This window comes from Balaenoptera physalus (genome assembly GCF_965194825.1).
Source record: "Balaenoptera physalus genome assembly, chromosome: 1".
NCBI classification, from domain to species: domain Eukaryota; kingdom Metazoa; phylum Chordata; class Mammalia; order Artiodactyla; family Balaenopteridae; genus Balaenoptera; species Balaenoptera physalus.
The window spans coordinates 5,979,520-6,000,572 of record NC_138882.1 but is presented as its reverse complement, the minus strand read 5'-3'; the positions used below and the strand labels follow the sequence as shown (position 1 = coordinate 6,000,572).

Below are 21,053 nucleotides of genomic sequence, written 5' to 3'. Positions count from 1 at the left end.
AACAGGGAGTGGGTCCTAGAGAAAGCTAAATGAGAAGGTAAACTAGTTTACTTCTGCTTTTACTTACCCTGACAGAAATATTTCTTTGAAAACCTATTAAAAATTCAAATAGCAACTGTGTCCTGTCTTTAATATTTCTGTGCAGCTAAATCAGTTTCGTTTTACCCATTGCTAAAAAGTGCTTGGCAAACACATTGGAATCAACATTAGGCAAACCACTCTGTCCGAGGCACACCCCTGAGAGTCCAGGACCCAGCTCCTCCGTGCGGGGCTCTGCCTGCAGTTTTCTGTTCCCAGGTTTGGTTCCACGTGGCGCACGTGTGTTTTCACAACCATTCAATTGTCACATCGAATCCAAGTCAAAGTGATGACTGTGGAAACCAGCACATTGCAGCCCAGCCTATGTCTCGAGATCTTTCCCATGAGACCCAACTAATTTAATTTGCTTCCTTTCCCAAGAAAGGCTGTAAAACAACCATTTTTTTTCAGTGCAAAATCAGAACTTTTTGCAAGGGAGTCGAAAGACTGTGAGCCATACACCTCTATAGATGCAGAACTATTTTACAAATAAACGTGTGGGTTCATCCTTTGGCCTTGATGTCACACAAATGACGCCAGTCACTGAAATTAAGACACAGTAGATGTCTCCTGCCTCTAGACCTTGGACTCTAGAGACAGTCACATTCTCATGATCTGGGAATAAGGACACCTGACTTTCCTTCCACACCTTGATCTTTCTCCAGCACTGAGTGACACCTGCGCTCTGCTTGGTTTCCATTCCAGGGTAGTTCCTTGACCTGGACGTTCTCCTTTGCTCTGTAACTCACATCACAATTATTTCTATCCTTGCAGTTGGCAGACGACTTGCTCTCAGACGTCTTCGCCTCCATCGGTTCAGTGACTTTAGCCTTGTTGTTGATCCTCTTCCTGGCAGTGGTGGCCTCTGTCGTTGCCGCCAACAAGAGGGCAACTCAGGGGTCCTACAGCCCGAGCCGTCAGGAAAAGGATGGCTCTCGCGTGGAGATGTGGAGCATGACATCTCCCCCTGCAATGGAAAGGCTGATTTAGGACCATCCTGTCTCTAGAGGAAGAGATCCACACACTGCGAATGGGACACTTGTACCTGAGTGTTTTTCTGACAAACCTGGAGACATCAAGTTACAACTGGAACCACACTGAAACTGTGGGAAGGACTCCTTTGACCACCGTACGGATGTTCATAGTGGTTCAACTTGACACCATCGTTTTATTGTATTATGTTAGCCAATCACGGAACAGTGTGTCTTGTGCCAATAATTTCAGCCTCATAATTAGCAAAAATACCTTCCTGAGGATGTGACTTCTGGGAAAAGCTCCAGTGCCTGACATTTACACTCTGTACTCTTTGCAACTTGGGGACACGTTTTTAGTTTGCCCATCAGCTGGCAACTGCATTTTTTTCACACAGAAACTACAGAAAAAAAAAAAAAAGACACATCTCTCACTCTTCCTGTCATGTGGTGAAAGGTTTTAGTTTGTACCTATGAGGAGATGCACATTTTTTGTCCTTCAGTCATGGATTCGAGAAAGTTATGGGAAAGACCTATGGTTAAAAAGCGACTCACCATCCACAAATAAAAATTGACATGTGGTTGTTCCTCTTTCTGAGTTTTTTTTTTTTTTTTGCATGTTGTGACACTACATGTGACAAAAGTAACCTCTAGGAGCATTTGAAGAACGTTTTAACTAAATCACCTCAAGCGCTACGTTTAAAGTCCTTGCCCTTTGTAAGGTGTTGCTTAAGGTCGAAACACTTTCCGAGGCAGAAAACAGAATTAAAGGAAACCTCTTATTCTCAAACCTGAAGGACCAAGCTCTTTCCTTCCAACTGCTTTTTGATAAGTCAGTGTCAGACAGTGACCTTGTCTAAAGGTAAGAACCCCAAAGTACAGTGCACGCACCTCAAGGAGCATGTGTGTAAGACTATCTGTGTGGTTTGGAGGGAAAATACTGGGCCTTCTATTTATGTATTTTTTCCTCCAAAGATTTAATTAGATTTTTATATGTGTTTTGAAATGCATATAGCATGCTATTAAAGTAGTATATAAATAAAAAATTTAAATGTATGCATATATTGGTTTGGCCAAAAAGTTCGCTCGGATTTTTCTGTACCATCTTATGGAAAAACCCGAACGAACTTTTTGGCCAACCCGATATACTTTGGATATATGCTCAAAAAATTAATAACATGAATTTTTATATATGTTCTAGAGCAAGGCATGTTCCTCAACTACTCAAGGACACCACTCCAGAAATCGCCCCTCTACCTTCCACATCATCAGCATTCCCACTGTACTAGATCATTTCCAATAGCACCAAACATGCTGCCATATTTCCTGTCATATAAAATTACCTTCTGTGGCCCCATCTCCCTCCAATTACCATCCCGTTCCTCACTATGCCTGTCAGCAAAACGTCCATAAGAGAGTTTTATATTCTCTGTCTCCCCTTCCTCTCATCCCTTTCTCTCTTGAAATCAAACTGATTTAGCTTTTCTCTGCACCACCCCACGAAAGAGCTCGTGTCAGGGTCACCAATGGACACGTTGCCGAACACAGCAGCCCATCCTCAGATCTCAGCAGCCTTTGAAACAGCGGTCATTCCTTTCTCGAAATACTTGCCACCCAATGGGACACCATTTCTTCCTGATATTCCTTTTACCCCACTGTCCAGCCCCTCTCGGACTCTTCGCTGGTTTCCCCTCATCTTCCTCTGCTTTATTTTTTTTAATTTTTAAATTTTTTTAGGAGTCGTGCAGTGAGAAAATTCCCTTTTGTCCTCCTTATTTTTTATTTTTTAATTTTTTTAATTAATTAATTAATTAATTAATTTTTTTTTTGGCTGTGTTGGGTCTTCATTTCTGTGCAAGGGCTTTCTCCAGTTGCGGCAAGTGGGGGCCACTCTTCATTGCGGTGCGCGGACCTCTCACTATCGTGGCCTCTCTTGTTGCGGAGCACAGGCTCCAGACGCGCAGGCTCAGTAGTTGTGGCTTACGGGCCTAGTTGCTCCGCGGCATGTGGGATCTTCCCAGACCAGGGCTCGAACCCATGTCCCCTGCATCGGCAGGCAGATTCTCAACCACTGTGCCACCAGGGAAGCGCCTTTATTTATTTATTTTTTTCCATACTGTTTATCACTACATGACAAATCACGTATTTTTTGCTGTCTGTTTCTCCTGACTAAAATTTAAGTTACATGGGGACAAGAACTTTTTTTTCTTTCACTGCAAAATCCCTCATTTAAAACAGGCCTAATGTACAATAAAAACAGAATGAATATTTTCTGCATAAATGTACAAATAATGAATGAATGTTATTTGTGCCTGCCACCAGCAAAACCCCAAAGTGCCCAAGATTTGCGTGAGTTGTCATTGGATGTTCCTGCTACTAAACTGTAATAGCTTTGTAGCTATTAATGGCTTAATCTTTGGCTTTCCCTCAAGTTTTCATATTGTTTTAAGTGTTTGTCCAAGAAAATGGATGTCTCTGGGTGTCTGCATGTGGAGCATGCCATAAGACATTTTCTTTACATTTACATCCCATTAGAGTTACAACTTCTTAATAGAGGCTTATATGGAAAGGACAAAAAGAGCTCTTGCTTAAAGAAAAAAAAAAAACCCAAGTAGCTGACTTTAAAAAACTACAAACTAAAAAAAATCACAGAGGAGAAGTTGGTCCTGTTGGGATCAGCAAGGGTAAGAAGAAAAAGATAACTGTCGATGGTAATACTTTAAGAGTAGAAAAGACGTCTAACTAATCTGGCTACTCACCCTCCTCCAGTGCCTAGTTCAGGGCTCCACATAGGAATGCATGTTCAAATATATGTATGAATGAATGCATGCAGGCATGAATAAATGAATGATTCCATGTGGACGTGTCAAACATATAGGAGGTTACTTACTGACTAGCCCAGCAAGTCTAATCTGCATCTTTGAACAAGCTAGATATACAATATCTTATGTCAGAATGCTTCCAAGTTAGACCTATGGAGTATTTGTACTGAACCATGTTTAACAAGATAAACCTCGTCTTAAGTAGAAAAGTCTAGTAATTGCATCACCAATGTTGGGGTGACTTTCTTCTTTTTTTTTAATTAACTTTTTTTTTATAGTAGTATAGTTAATTTACAATGTTGTGTTAGTTTCAGGTGACAGCACAGTGATTCAGATATATATATATAATATGTATTATAGTATATATATATATATATATATATATATATATATATATATATACTTTTTCAGATTCTTTTCCATTATAGATTATTACAAGATATTGAACATAGTTCCCTATGCTATACAGTAAGTCCTTGTTATTTACCTATTTTATATATATTTTATATATAGCAGTGTATATGTGCTGATCCCAAACTCCTAATTTACCGCCCCCCCCACTATCCCCTTTGGTGACCATAAGTTTGTTTTCTATATTTCTATATTTGTGAGTCCATTTCTGTCTTGTAAATAAGTTTATTTGTATCATTTTTTAGATACAAATAAAGTGATATCATATGATATTTGTCTTTCTCTTTCTGACTTACTTTACTTAGAATGATAGTCTCTAGGCCCATCCACGTTGCTGCAAATGGCATTATTTCCTTCTTTTATTATGGCTGAGTAACATTCCATTGTATATCTATACCACATCTTCTTTATCCATTCATCTGTTGACAGACATTTAGGTTGCTTCCATGTCTTGGCTATTGTAAATAGTGCTGCTATGAACATTGGGGTGCATGTATCTTTTAGAATTAGAGTTTACTCCTGATATATATCCAGGAGTGGGATTGCAGGATCATATTGTAACTCTATTTTTAGTTTTTGAAGGAACCTCCATACTGTTCTCCATAGTGGCTGTATCAATTTACATTCCCACCAACAGTGTATGAGGGTTCCCTTTTCTCCACACCCTCTCCAGCATTTATTACTTGTAGATATTTTAATGATGGCCATTCTGACTGGTGTGAGATGATACCTCATTGTAATTTTGACTTGCATTTCTCTAATAATTTGTGATATTGAGCATCTTTTCATGTGCCTGTTGGCCATCTGTATGTCTTCTTTGGAGAAATGTCTATTTAGGTCTTCTGCCCATTTTTGATTGGGTTGTTTGGTTTTTTTTAATATTAAGGTGTACGAGCTCTTTGTATATTTTGGAAATTAATCCCAGAACTGGAACAAAAAAATTTTTAATTTTTTCGAAACACAAAAGACCCCAAATAGCCAAAACAATCTTGAGAAAGAAGAACAGAGCTGGAGGAATCATACTCCCTGGCTTCATACTACCCTACAAAGATACAGTAATCAAAACAGTATGGTGCTGGCACAAAAACAGACATATAGATCAATGGAACAGGATAGAAAGCCCAGAAATAAACCCACACACCTATGGTCAATTAATCTACGACAATGGAGGCAAGAATATACAGTGGAGAAAAGACAGTCTCTTCAATAAGTGGTGCTGGGAAAACTGGACAGCTACATGTAAAAGAATGAAATTAGAACACTTCCTAACACCATACACAAAAATAAACTCGAAATGGATTAACGACCTCTGACGTAAATCACAGCAATATTTTTTTGGATCCATCTCCTAGAGCAATGGAAATAAAACCAAAAATAAACAAATGGGACCTAATTAAACTTAAAAGCTTTTGCACAGCAAAGGAAACCTTAAACAAAACAAAAAGACAACCTACAGAATGGGAGAAAATATTTGCAGATGATGTAACGTTCACATCATATGTATTTTTGCAATTTGTGTTAGCTTGGTTTCAGAGATGGTGGAAACAATTCCTCTCATGCTTGTTTGTATTGTGATGTTGCCACTGCTCCTCTCAAGAGGTGGGTCTGTTTGCCATCCCCTGAGTCAGGGCTGGCTTTGTGACTTTCTTTGACCAACAGCATGTCATGGAAATGATGCTAGGTGCAAGAGACTTGCAGGTTTTTTTCCTTCCCTTAGATGGTTGTCCTGAGACTTCCATGCTGTGAAGTCTGGAGTGAATGTACCAACTGGAGAGAGGCTCAGCTCTGCCAGGCTCCCAGCCACCCTCCCTGCTGGATGCAGCCACATGGTGACCCCTGTGAAACCAGCAGAGGAACAACCCCATCAAGCCACAGAATCAAAGAGAAATCAAAAATCATTGTTTGACGTCACTAAGGTTTAGGTTGATTTGTTACATGGTGGTTGGTGACTGAGACATACCTGTCCACACCAACAAGGCAAACCAAAGAACACAGCAGGATGCAGGACTCATCTGCTTCTAATTCCTTTGCTTCCAAAACTGCTGCTCTGGGAACCGGTGGGCCATGCAGTATTCATCTGCAGAGTAAGGATAATTAGCCCAATATTAATAAAAGATGACAAACACATGCTGATTTCTCTCAGAGCGGGAAATATGGTGAGAATCCATTCACTCCAAGCCCTGGTCTGGGCGGCTGAGGGTCCCCTGTCCTTCCAGCGCAGCCATCTACAGGCTTAGGGGCTGGGGTGTAAAGGGGACACAGCCATCCCGCTTCCTGCCCTGGGTGAACCCTGGCCGGGCAGCCAATGCAAAAGGCACATCTGGTGTGTGTTTACAAGGAGGGACAGGAAGGGTCCTTCAAGGGGCCTCTCGCACGGCTCCTGTAGGCGCAGTGAGTGCAAAGGGCAGCAGGAAATGACAAACGACTGTAACTTAAACCAGCCGTCAAACCTGCCCTATTTCACTTCCTTAAATGACCACTGTTTAACAGGCCTTCATCTCAGACAGAGGAAGTTTGGCCCCGGGTAGCACAATTATTATCATTATCAATCAGTATTAGCTGCAGTTATTGAAGAGTAACTGGTACAGTACCTAGAGGCAGAACTAGAATGAATCAATGTAATGAACACTTCCATTATTACAGTGACAGTGAGGGATCCTTTGGGGAGCTCTTGCTAAGGACCAGGACTATATTTAGCTACTCTACATGCATCCTGGCTCATTTAAACCTTACGACAGCTCTTGGAAAGAGGAACTTGTATCTTCACTTTAAGAGCCTTTGGAGACAAACATAGGTTTGTCCTACTCATTGGTCTGCCAAACCAATGCCATGGGTAACTTCTCCTCCAATCCCCTTCCAATCCATCTTATGATGTATTTGTAAAATAAGCAGATTTCGTGCAAAGAAAGGTTACTTTTTCATGTTGTTCTCATGTCTCAGAATTGCCCCTGTGATGGCAGTCCCATCCGACTGGAGAAATCACTTCATCTGTAAGACTGCCATGAACTGTATAGACCACCTGTATGTCCTCAATAAAACTGTCAGAAAATAAATCAAAGGTCTCAGGTCCCTCAGTCCCCCAAACAACTGGCAATAAGAATGAAAAAAAAAAAAAAAAAAACAAGTTTTCTTTACAGAGAGTACTTTTTTTTACCCAGCCTTTTAGCATTACTCCTTAAACCTCTTGTGTTAAGGAATCACAATCATCTACAATCATCACCAGCAAGAAAGACTGAGTTTAAATCTTTCTCGGTTTAAATCGTCCTTTTGATGATGATTAGCTAGCCAACTCTACCTGGTTTTATGCTCGACAGGGGTATGATTCAAATCATGAAACTTTCCTTAATTCTGGAGTGAATATGACCTTTCACATTTCAACCGGCTTCCAGCAAAAGTGCAACTTTTACTGCTGTGCATTGCATTGAAAAGCAATGTCAAAAATGCAAGTCTCCAATTTAAGCCCATTCGTCTGTAATTTTGGTGCCCAGGCTTTGCTTTATGTGGTCCCAGAAACCTGGGAACGACATCTATCAAATATATTTGGCAGTACCTGCCTGAGGACAGCCGCTTTAAGAACCAGCCATGGGGTTGGGTGACAAACTATCCTTGAAAACTGCTCCCGAATCCACCTCTCTCAGCTCTAAGAAGCACCTCCTGGAGGTGTTCATGGTTTGCAGCTCGAGGCTCCAAAACTGAAGTTTATTCAGCCTGAAATAAAGTAAACACCAAATGGAAACAAGTATATGTGTTGGTAAAAGTCCCCAAAGCATAGGTGCTCCTGAACCCTGTGGTGACTCAGCCCTTCATGTCATGGATTTGGAGATGTCATAGGTCAACTCATTCAGTGACACAGTCAACATCCAAAAGCCTTTTACTGGCGGGGACAGGTATCCACAGATACCTTCTAGGTGAGCTCCCCCAGAGATCATTCAGAAACCTTATTTTGCCAGGCCAGTCCTGTTTCCAAAAAACAAACAAAAAAATTGCTCTCCATATGAATAATTTTGGGATGTTTAGTTGTGCAAAAAAGGTAAATAACAGGGCTTCCCTGGTGGCGCAGTGGTTGAGAATCTGCCTGCTAATGCAGGGGACATGGGTTCGAGCCCTGGTCTGGGAAGATCCCACATGCCGTGGAGCAACTAGTCCCATGAGCCACAAGTACTGAGCCTGCACGTCTGGAGCCTGTGCTCCACAACAAGAGAGGCCACGATAGTGAGAGAACCGTGCACCGCGATGAAGAGTGGCCCCCGCTTGCCACAACTAGAGAAAGCCCTCACACAGAAACGAAGACCCAAACACAGCCAAAAATAAATAAATAAATAAATATTAAGAAAAAAAAAAGGTAAATAACTAAATACTAACCACCAAGAGGAGGTTTAATATGAAAATACTTTGTCATATGAAAAAGTTCAGTTAAGCCTAACTCTTAAGGTTGCTTTTATGAGGTTCCCAAAATTACTAAATCTCTGAGATCTGGGATATAGGTATCCCCACGTGAACTCAAGCTCAATTTTTTTAAAAGTCTTTGCTGTTTTTCGAATGAATTGGTATTTAATTCTCTGATAGACAGAAGAGAAGCCAAAAGGTCCTCTTGCCTGGTGATCTGAATAGTACATGGATTTCAATTCAATATCCCTGCACTGCTAAGTACTAATGTAGTTCAGTTATTGAATCTGCAGTAATAGGACTTAAAATTCCAAACTTGAAGAGGAGCAAGGATGATCAATTTAACAGTTATTAAGTATCTGAAGCATCTAATGACCAGAATCACTGATTAGAGGAGATTCCAGTTATGTCGGCTTATTTAGCATTTGATAGAATACTATTAGTTTGGTAGAACGGGAGGCCTTGTCATGGGAAAAAAAGAATAAAGAAAATATTGTTTTCAATGAGAAAGTAAAATATGATATTGTCATCCGAATTGGTAGAAGCCACTTTAAATCATTTGAAATGAAATACAAATTAATTCCAGCACCTCTCTCTTGAAGAAACTAGCCAAATACGTCCATGTGATAAAATTACATTTATTTAGATTTAATGGAGTTCTAGTAACTTACATGAATATTGTTTTGACCTTCTGAATGCATTTCAGTAGATCTAACATCTGCCTTCAAGGGTTACTAGTCCAGAGATGAGACAATTGTAAAAGACTCAGAAGGGCTACAAAAATAAACACACTGTTGCCATGAATAGTTAGTTAATCTTAAAACCTGTGTAATAAATATTCTGTTTATTTTAAAGAGGATGATTGGACCTCTTCTCAGAGGATATTTCTTTCTGTGTTCTCTGACCCAGAAATTAAAACTAGAAATAATGAAGCTAGGTGGGAAATGCTTCACGATGGTAGATCAATTCTTAGCTCAGCATTCAAGGTAGATCCCAGTAGTGTTCAGGAATAAATTTGATCAAAAATAGTCACTTTGCATGAAAGCCATTGCTGACAAGAGACTAAGCAAACAGACTTCACATTATTTAATCAATTACACAGACAAAATAAAAACAGATTATTGGGTTGCTGTGGTATTTTTCATCACTGTTACAAGTTAGATATCCAAAATTCAGTTCTTAAAGTCAGTTTCTTTTCTCCTTAAGACTATAACAACTTCTCTTTGCTGCTATCAGATGCCAGTCAGGGTGTGTGGAGGAATTAGCAAGTCTCTGTCCTCAGCTGTGGAGTAAGATTTATAATCCAGTAAGTATCATTTCTCTCCAGAAACGGCTCTCTTTATTTTAAAAAAAACCCAGGTATTTGTGACCATTAACTATTTGAAGCAATAATTGAAGAAATGGGGCACTGGACATAAATATGAACTTTATGACCAACTGTGTTTAATCCAACTGTGTGTTGTAACTTCTGTTTCCCACTAAACTTTTTTTAAATTGGGATATAGCTGCTTTACAATGTTGTATTAGTTTCTGCTGTACAATGAAGTGAATCAGCTATATGTATGCATATATCCCCTCTTTTTTGGATTTCCTTCCCATTTAGGTCACCACAGAGCACTGAGTAGAGTTCCCTGTGCTATACGGTAGGTTCTCATTAGTTACCTATTTTATACATAGTAGTGTGTATGTGTCAATCCCAATTTCCCAATTCATCCCACCCCCCTTCTCCCCTTGGTGTCCATATATGGACATGGAAGCAACCTAAATGCCCATTGACAGATGAATGGATAAAGAAGATGTGGTACATATATACAGTGGGATATTAGCCATAAAAAGGAACAAAATTGGGTCATTTGTAGAGACGTGGATGGACCTAGAGACTGTCATACAGAGTGAAGTAAGTCAGAGAAAAACAAATATCACATATTAATGCATACATGTAGAATCTAGAAAAAATGGTACAGATGAACCTATTTGCAAAGCAGAAATAGAGACACAGACATAGAGAACAAAAGTATGTTTCCCACTAAATTTCTGAGTGTAACCCTCTTTTGCCAGCCATATTCTTCTGGTGTTTATTAGTAAAAGACTCATTAACTCAAAGCCCCCTCTAGAACCTCTGAAACTCCAATCCCTATAATGTTCTTGGGGCAAAGTTGCTTTTTCTTATCTTCATGAGCGATATCAATCAGTCATCTCCACTTTCCCTTTTATGACAAGATAATAAAGGGCACCCGCATCCCTGGAAGGTGACCTATTGGGGGGTAGAGGGGGGTGGGTCTCCCTAGGCTGTGCTGACTTTACAGGTGTCTCCTCCTTGTCAGGAGTGGTGGTGCCAGAGCCCCACCCAGGCTGCAGTGCCTCCTGCGGGGCAGCCCCGACCTCCAGAGGCCGCTGCTGGAGGAGGGGGGTGGCATGTGCTTCTGCGTCCTCTAAAGGTCCCTAGGCCAGCAGCTGCCTCACCCAGCAGCACTGTCCCCTTACCCCGACCTGGATCCCACAGGTGACTCTGCCAATCTCACTAGCAGCGACAGTAACTCAGCTCCCGCCGTGCTCAGCACTTCCCAGAATTTTCAGTCTCCTCAAGCACACTAGGAGGTTAGGCTCTCCTGCTGCCCCCCCCCTCACGTCTTCAGAGTCCTCTGTTCTGTCCAGACCACCTTCCCAAGCACGTGCACCGACTCCCTCCAAGAGTTCAAGCGATGCTCTCCACCTGCCCCAAAGAGCTGCCCAGTCTCAGGACACAGAGGCGGGGGCCTGGCTGCCCCAGGATCCTCCAAGACAGACACGCACACAGGACTCTAACTGATGACCTGCAGAGGCATGTGGACGGTGAAACTCTGTCTAGCAAGAAACTGGCAGGATAACGTAAACATCCTTACGCAGATGTAGCCATTTTCCCCCACGAACTGTTGTGTCCCAGTCCTCCGATATCAGCATAGTCGCCCTTTGTAACCTGTGAGAGGACACGTCATCTGACTTTTTCTTGCTCGGTACTATTTACTTTTCAACATAAATTCTTCTGTTCTGAGTTTAAAATCCACTCCTTGATCATTTTCTTCCTTCTTCTTCCACCCAAAACAAGGAAGCAAACTGAGTTAGCTGGTGGCTCCTGGATCTCTGGTAGATTCCCTGACTCTCACATTCTATGTATTGATTCACTGCAGTTAAGTTAAATACACTGATTTGATGCTGTCTGAAGGGTCTCCTCCTCCTCCCCTCACACCCCAACCCGTTCTTTCGTTGACAATTTCATGAATGTCCAGACCTCCAAGGCTTTTAACACTCCCCAACCCACAATGAGGTTGTTCAAAATGCACATTTTCTGAATCATTCAAACATGTCTGGAACATACAAGTCTGACTTTAAAACCAGTACATATAATAATAGTTCCCTCACATTCATTCTAAACAGCAGAATTATTCACTTTGCTCATTTAATGAAAAAAAAAATCACCAAATGTCTTGCATTTGCTGCTAAGTACAACATAATTAATTGAAATCAAACATAACATCTGAAATCTTACCTAGGAGGAGAAATGGTGAGGTAGAGAAGATTGCACAAAACACAGAACACAGAAATTTCTGAAAGGAGTCGATTATCCTGAAAGGAGATTGTTTTACTGTCCAGGGAGGCATAATGTCCTCTCATGTGGAGGGAGGTATAATGGATGTAAAGGGTGGGAAGGGAGAATTATATAAATTATATACAATGATATATATAATTATACAATCTATATATACAATTATATAAATACTGGCCTGGTGACATTTAAAATGTGACAGGAGGAGAAGGGTTACAAAAAAAAATTCATCCCTCAATCAAGGGCACCCAAGACATATCACAAAATAAGATGCAACGAATTATGTTGAAATTCTAATGTTGCTGACCATGTCATTTAAAGTATTCACGATATCAAAAAATGAGAACATAACTTACTTTACAGTGTGCCAAAGGTCAAGTATGGCCATGATTCTATCAAATAATTTAAGCACAAATAAGCTTTAAACAACTTCTAAATTTTTCCCATTATGCTAACATTTTCAAAATCATTAAAGAAATGTGTAGCGCAATTATGGAACAAATGAAATGTCAGTTGCTTGTATATATTATTCAGTTTAAATCTTAAAATTCACAATAATCTCTACTGTTAACACTTTATTAATGGACAAAAATATGTAAAGAAAGAAATTATGCTTAATAAAAAGCTTCACATTTACATTCATTTCCAAAGAACATGTAATAATAACTTCCTGTACTGTAATTTGAGAACCTTTACCCATAATTCACGCAGAAATGACTACAGGATTAACCTCCTCCTGGGCTTTGAGTTTTAGAAACAAGTTCCTGACTGCTTGCTTCTTTCCATCCCACTTCCATCATAACTTCAGAGTTAGTTTCAGACTTTTAGTTTTACTGCTACTAAGCTCAACACCATTCCTTCTATTTTGAGTTTTGCATGCCTGGTGTGAATATTTAGTGGACAGCCATCTCCAAATGAAGGGATAGTTAATTTATCAGACTCATGTGAGAGTTAACAGAGAGGTATAAGACTTTTCCAAGGTTCTTCCATCTTGACTAGTGATATTCTATTCAGTTTCATTCAACACAAAGCTATTAAGTATCTACTGTAAGACAGATGTCGTGCTAAGAACTGGAGATTCAAAGATGAACAAAACAAGAGGTAGCCACGATGGTGGAGCAGGAAGACCCTGAGCTCACTTTCTCCCACAGGCACACCAAAATTACAACTATTTACACAGCAACTATTGATGAGAACAACCTGAAGACCAGCAGAAAAGATCTCCTACAACTAAAGATATAAAGAAGGAACCACAGCAAGATGGGTAAGAGGGGCAGAGATGCTGTATAGTCAAAACCCACACTCCCAGGTAGGCTACCCACAAATAGCAGGATAATCAAAATTGCAGAGCTTCCTCCAAAGGAGTGAGGGGTCTGAGTCCCACATCAGCCTCCTCAGCTGGGAATCCTACACTGGGAAGACAAGCCCCAGAATGTCTGGCTTTGAAGGCAGGCGGGCTTGCATTCAGGAGAGGTGGAGAGGTATGGACACCACATAATGATCAAGGGATAAATCCAAGATGAAGATATAACAATTGTAAATATATATGTACCCAACATAGGAGCACCTCAATACCTAGGCAAATATGCACAGCTATGAAAGGAAAAATGAACAGTAACACAATAATAGTGGGAGACTTTAACACCCCACTTACATCAATGGACAGATCATCCAGACAGAAAATAAGGATACGTAGTACTTAAATAACACATTAGACCAAATGGACTTAATTGATATTTATAGAGCATTCCACCCAAAAGCCACAGAATACACATTCTTTTCAAAGGCACATGGCACATTCTCCAGGACTGATCACATGCTAGGCCACAAGACAAGCCTCAGTAAATTTAAGAAAATTGAAATCATATCAAGCATCTTTTCCAACCAAAATGCTGAGACTAGAAATCAACTACAAGAAAAAAAACTGCAAAAAACACAAACACATGGAGACTAAACAATATGCTACTAAACAACCAATGGGTCACTGAAGAAATCAAAGAGGAAATCAAAAAATACCTAGAGAAAAATGACAATGAAAACACGATAAACCAAAACCTATGGGACACGGCAAAAGCTGTTCTAAGATGGAAGTTTATAGAAGTACAATCTTACCTCAGGAAACAAGAAAAATCTCAAATAAACAACTAAACTTACAGCTAAAGCAAATAGAGAAAGAATAACAATCAAAATCCAAAGTTAGTACAAGGAAAAATAAAGTTTAGAGCAGAAATAAATGAAATACAGACTAAAAAAAAAATAGAAAAGATCAATGAAATTAAAAGCTGGTTCTTTGAAAAGATAAACAAAATTGATAAACCTTTAACCAGACTTATCAGGAAAAAAAAGAGAGAGGGCCCAAATCAATAGAATCAGAAATGAAAAAGGAGAAGTTACAATGGGCACCACAGAAATACAAAGGATCATAAGAGACTACTACAAGCAACTACATGCCAATAAAATGGACAACCTGGAAGAAATAGACAAATCTCAGAAAGTCACAATCTCCCAAGACTGGAACCAGGAAGAAATAGGAAATATGAACAGACCAGTTACCATTCCTGCAATTGAATCAGTAATTTAAAAACTCCCAACAAACAAAAGTCCAGGACCAGGTGGCTTCACAGGTGAGTTCTACCAAATATTTAGAGAAGAGTTAACACCTATCCTTCTGAAACTATTCCAAAAAAATTGTAGAGGAAGGAACACTTCTGAACTCATTCTACGAGGCCACCATCACTCTGATACCAAAACCAGACAAAGATACCAAAAAAAAGAAAATTACAGGCCAATATCACTGATGAACATAGATGCAAAAATCCTCAACAAAATAGTAGCAAACCAACTCCAGCAAAACATTAAAAGGATCATACACCATGATTAAGAGGAATTTATCCCAGGGATGTAAGGATTTTTCAATATCCTCAATCAGAGTGATACACCACATTAACAAATTGAAGACTAAAAACCATATGATCATCTCAGTAGATGCAAAAACAGCTTTTGATAAAATTCAACATCCAAATTAGGCATATTTTTAAAAAGAATTTCTCTTTTTGTTACTTCCCTTTACTTTTGACAAGGATGAACTAGCTATAAAAAGAATGTGGTAGATAAACAGTACATTTTAATCCTATATTAATGAATTAGAACAAACAGAAGAATTTCCATTTTTACGTATTGTGTTATATGCCTACTTATAAGTCAAAGATAATGGCCAAAGATAGATAGTTCTTTATTCTTAATTGAAGCATGAAAATTATAAATTAAGAAATGTATAACTCTTCAAAAAATAGAATATTACTTATCATCAGCATTATGGACTGAACTGTATCCCCCCCTCAAATCCATTTATTGAAGCCCTACTCTTTTCTCCCCCAATACCTCAAAATGTGCCTGTATTTGGAGACAGCCTTTAAAGAGGTTATTAGGTTAAAATGAAGCCCTTAGGGTGAGGGCTAATCCAATCTCACTGATGTCCTTATAAGAAGAGGAGATTAGGATATACAAAGAGATACCAAGGATGCAAGCACACATGGAAAAGGCCCTGTAAAGAGGCTGCAAGAGGGAAGCCATCTGAAAGCCAAGGGCAGGCTTCAGAGGAAACTAACCCTGCAGGCACCTTGATCGTGGACTTGCAGCCTCCATAGCTGTGTTTAAGCCTTCCAGTTTATAATAATTTGTTATGGCAGCCCTAGAAAAGTAATATGATCATCAAGCCAGAAAGAAGAAAATTAGCCTTGAAAAGGAAAAATGAGGCAAAGAAAAGTAAGTGAAAGAAAAACCTAAAGAGAGTTATTTTATCTTGGCAATTAGTTGGCCATATGCCTTTTCAACTCTTTCATACTGTTGGTCGTTCAAAAACAGTGGAGAGAGTAGAAATGGACCACAAAGTCTTCCCTCAACTGTTAAGTTCTAACAAGTCTCTCTTACATTCACAGTGTAATGAGGCAAGTTAGAAGTGAGAGTGAGTGGAAGAGTCAGAACCAGTGTTTCTCAACACTTCTTGGGCTAGTTTTTATCACCTTGAGGCAGGGCTGTAGATGGAGCGAAAGCACACAGCTGCTGCCTCTTCTTGCCTTGTGAACCTTGTCAGACTTCAAACCCCTGCCTGGTGTGAGACAAAATATATTCAATCAACAGTAGAGAAACCACACTGAATTTGCTAATGTTCTTTTAAGACGCTCATCACAGCAAATGTTAAATACTCCCTACAATTTAAAGCTGTGCTGTCCAATGAGGTAGCCACTTGCCAGATTTGATTATATAAATTTAAATTTAATTAAAATGTCAGTTCCTCAGTCACATTAGCCAGATTTCAAGTGAGCCACACGTGGCCAGTGGCTACCATATCTGACAGCAGTGATATAGAACATTCCCACTGTCATGGGAAGCTCTACTAGCACTGCTTTAGAATATAAAATTTGGCCAACTTTATAGCTATGCAGCCATCTCCATTTAAATTATTTAAATCCCTAGATGACCTGTATCTTTCTTTCAGTATTTCCTCTGTTTCAGGGAACGCATGATTTCCCTGTGCTTGAGTTTAAAACAGAAACACAAGTTTTAATCTGTACCAAAAAAAAAAAATAAAAAGATATGTTGGCAACTTCTGAGTGAAAGCAAATGTGGTCAGGGCACAGGGGGTTTCCCGCCCCTTTTCCCCCAGAAAGACAGTCCTTCACACAGTGTAAAAAATCGTTCCAGTTGGTTGAGTCCAGACTATTTACTTACAGACACCTGCTGTCCACTCAGGGCCATCAGAGGGGCTCGTGGGGTGGGTGTTTCCGGTGGTCTTAGCTTGTCCACCGGCACATTTGGAGAAACAGAGGATGCAGTGCCCTGTCCTGCAGCACCTGCAACGGAGCATCAAAGTAAAGCCCACATTCCTCACCACACATTTAACTCTGCAATCCTACACCGGGAAGTGTTTTCCCTGACCCAGACTGGTGATCAGCTTCTGCCCTAAAGCATGAGAAAAAGGCCATTAATTCTAAAGTGAACTGGGTTTTACAAGGATCACTTCAGTATGAAAAACAGAATACAAACAGCCTCTAAGTGTTTCTATGTCCCTCCCCTTAAAGTGGAACATGGGAGGGTTTATACTACTTATTTTAGAAAGAAGGAAATATTGGCCCCTAATTAAGAATATTGCTGGAGGCTGTGTAGAAAAATGGAAATGTGAGAGGTTCAAGTGGAAAGTATCTAAGTGTCTTGCAAGGGGCGCACTGTTCTTTCTTCTCTTTTAACTGCAAAATGTATAAAAGGTGTTAGGGCTTACAGAACCTTTTTATTGTTTTGTTTTACAGCTCAAAGAATGGCCCATGGAGATTTAACCCCCTTTACCTCTAAGAAAAATGTGAACCTTCCCATCTGAAGGAGGGGAGAGGGGAAGAGTCAGGAAGAGAAGGATCGCTTTCTAGTCCTTGGCCTGAACTGCCCCAAAGCTGGCGTGGGTGGCCGCCACCCAGATGGCTGTTCCCTTTGCCGGCGCACTGGAGAGCAGACCCCCAGGGCTGCTGTGAGAGGGGAGAGCTCCCGTCCCACCCGGGGCAGGTCAAAGTGTGCTGATGTCAACAGTCTCAGAATCTATAGAGAGGCTGGGCCAGGCCTGGCACGCGGGGGAGATAGGCGGGCCTGTTGTCTTTGGCAAAGCTCTGTCTATCTGAGGAGCCACCACCGCCTCTAACACCCTCCCCGTGGACATAGTGCGACTTAGGGGGAAACGCGGGCCTGAACGCTGCAGGCATGGGGCCCGCATGCTGCCTGCTGTAATCAGCCGGAGGTCATTTAGGCTCCCTGATTTCCTCTAGTTCTTCAGCTGCAAAGCAGGGATGATAAGATCCATCCCATCACATCGCTCGGAGGAAAACTGAAATACGTAAAACTCCCGGGCGCGTAGTAGGTTTCCAATCAGTGGTGGCTCCGAGGGTAGTCACGACTCTGGGGGTGCTTTTCCTGGACCCACAGAGACTCTGCCCTAGATTCTCAGCGTCACCTGCACCCAAATACTTAGGGCTCTATGTTCAGCTTTCGGAAGTGACAACTGTGCTGGGGCAAAAATTAGTTTTTGTCCAAAACGTCAGATGTTTAGAGTGTCCCTCTCAGGGCCCTCCGCTTCTGCACCCCCGCAGGAGAGGTCTGCCGGCTCCACACCAGCTCTCTCACTTTGGGCTCCCGTGACAGAATGTCGTCATGAAGCGACTGCACGTGGTGGTGAAGCAGGAGAAAGGGGTCTCTGTGCAAAGGCAGGAGTCATGGCCGGAACTGGGAGAATTTTGCCGCCGAAGGTAAGGAGCAGCTGTGGGTGCAAAAGAAAGAGACGCAAGAGGAAAGGGGGCTTGTAAGAAACGTTGCAGGGAGTTTAGAAATGTCAGGTGGGGGGAAGCTACTACTTTGAACGTCCTGCTCTATTTGCCAGGGTGGGTTCTGACTACATCACCACACCAGCATTAAGCCCCGCCCTCACCTTCTCAGCTGGGTTTACGGCTGGGCGCGGCCCGCTGACCGCTCTGCGCAGGCGCGTCTGAGGGGGTGGAGTCCTGTCCGCTCTCCTGCCGCTCAGGCCCCTCCAGGCGGACGCGAGTCTCTGCGGGCTGGCGCGCCCCGTCTCCCCTGACCTCAGCGGGGGCTACTTCAGACCAGGAGAAAGGTACGAAGGGGGTCTTTGCACACTCTGGGTACCCCTGGTGCACCTCAAATCCGTGCTCTTGTGCGTGGCATGGGGGAGACGGGAAGGCTGGGGGCCAGGCCCCTTTCAAACGTGGGACGTGTTATTAGGAGACGGGAACCGCCCTGCGGGCGGAGAGCTGCTGCGTGCTGGTGCCGGCGCCCACAGGAGTGGCCTCAGGTTTGCAAATATCCTTTCCTGTCCGTCCAGCACCATGTGTCCGCCTTCGGGGTCCAGGGCAGACATGCTCAGAGAATGTGGCGTCCACTCTTCCCTCGGTTTACGGGAGTTTAGAACCGCAGGAAACTGTGAACGCGCTTTGAAACTCCCGGTTGGGGCAATTGAAGACCTTCCGGGAGCCTTAAACACAGAAACTTTTGGGGTACCTCTCCCACATGTCTTAAAAATAAAAACAATTCTTAATTCATAAATGAAGACTGAGATAATGCAACGGAGTTTTTGTTTTAATGTTTAACTTCGATGCTTCTAATTGAAATATCAAATATCATCCTTCAAAAATAGTTTTGGGGTCTCTGATTTGTTGGCACCCTAAGTCTGGGTGTAGGCTAGCCGCTGGGTAACTTTGCGCCGACCTGTGGGTGGAGAAAACAGATGAAGGTTAAAGCCGCCTTGTAGAAACACGGGAGCATGGCTGGACCCTGAAATTCCATCACGTTAACACCAGGTGGAGGTCATTGTAATTTCTAAACTAGGTGAGATAATCTAGCCTATTTGTTATTTTGTCTCCCTGGTAGCACAAAAGGACTTCTTTATGACAAAGTTTTCCCTGATAAACCTTTTTCGAAGTATATCCACTTTGAGGTAACGTAAAAATATTTCAAAACCATTTGTGTTTTTCGATTTTCTCCAAGTTATGTTTCCAGGGTCCAGAAAACTGATAAAATAATCCTTATTACAGTAAGAATGGTATTACTATGACAACAGTGATAGGATCACAGATATCTAACAGTTGCATTGTACTTTACAATTGACAAAGAATGTGATTTCCCAAATATCTTATCATTTGAACCTCATATCAGTTCTGTGATGTAACAGGAGAGTTATTAAAAGTCCTATAAATGAGTTAATGAGCCAACCTCCTTCACATTTTAACAGGGACTTTCTGGAGATGGAATTTCTTGACACCCAAGATCAAAGCATTGTTACTAGCTTACAATCATGATTTTATTTTATTTTTTATTTTTTCAGTGGGCAAGGGAGAGGCCCCATTGGCACAATAAAGAACACACTATAAAAGGTACCAATACTCCTTTTCACAGAATCCTCGTTCTTTAAGGCCTAGGGTAAGTGTTACCTCCTCTGGGAAGCCTGCCTTGCTGCCCAAGGAGCATTCTTTGTTCTTTCCCTTGCTGCCAGAGGTACTTGATCAAAGCTTCTATGTTTGTATCCTCCATGGATTGTGAGTTCTTTCAGGATTGTTTTATCCTCTTGTACATGAGCAGCATGTAAGCCAGTACTTACAGCACAAAATAGATGCTCAGTAAATAATATTGACTGACCCATAATGTAAATGAGAAAATGAATTAATAAATGATTCATAAGTGGAACCACTTCTCTGTGTTGAAGATGGTTCACCAAGTCAAGGCTTCTAAATTTAGCAAGGATTTATAAACTGGAGGATCAGGAGGGGCTCTGAAGTTTTAACTCAGAACCCCACTTGTCAGGGGCAAGTGTAGCTTGACATCAGCACCCTGAAAGCTGCATCTTTTGAAATGCTTCAGAATATGATAACAGTCTTAAGAGATATGCAGGTATACAGAAAAGGATTAGAATATTACATGTGTCTAATGTTCCCTAGGAGGACACCTTATAATTCCGTCCTTCCCATAAACTAAGAAATTCATAAGGAATGGAATGCATTCTGGTTACTCTTTTCAAGGCTTGCAAACATCCTCAAAGGCAGCATCTTGCAGGCAAGGCTCCTGACAACAGTCTACTGATTTCTTAAGTATTCAGTTCTGAAAAAGAGAAGGCAAACGTGGAAAGCGTCTTCTGATCCTGGCTGCTGAAACACAGCGGTTATCACTAACGCTGATAAGCTGCTTGTCAGCACTCTTGACTCCACGTTATACGAAGCTGCAGGCTCTCCTCTCTGATTAGCACGAGAGCTAGTA

The 21,053-nt window shown here is 41.3% G+C and overlaps 1 protein-coding gene across 9 annotated transcripts in view; it reads left to right on the top strand.

Annotated features, from left to right (window-relative positions):
* Positions 1-4,240, top strand: part of CRB1 (crumbs cell polarity complex component 1) — a 276,695-nt gene extending 272,455 nt beyond the window's left edge. For all 9 annotated transcript variants that reach the window (XM_082425367.1, XM_082425364.1, XM_082425373.1 and 6 more), the window contains one exon: positions 853-4,240. In XM_082425367.1, the coding sequence (XP_082281493.1) occupies positions 853-1,068 (216 nt within the window). In that variant the 3' untranslated portion in view covers positions 1,069-4,240. The remainder of the gene's footprint in view (positions 1-852) is intronic.
* Positions 4,241-21,053: the final 16,813 nt, after the last annotated feature.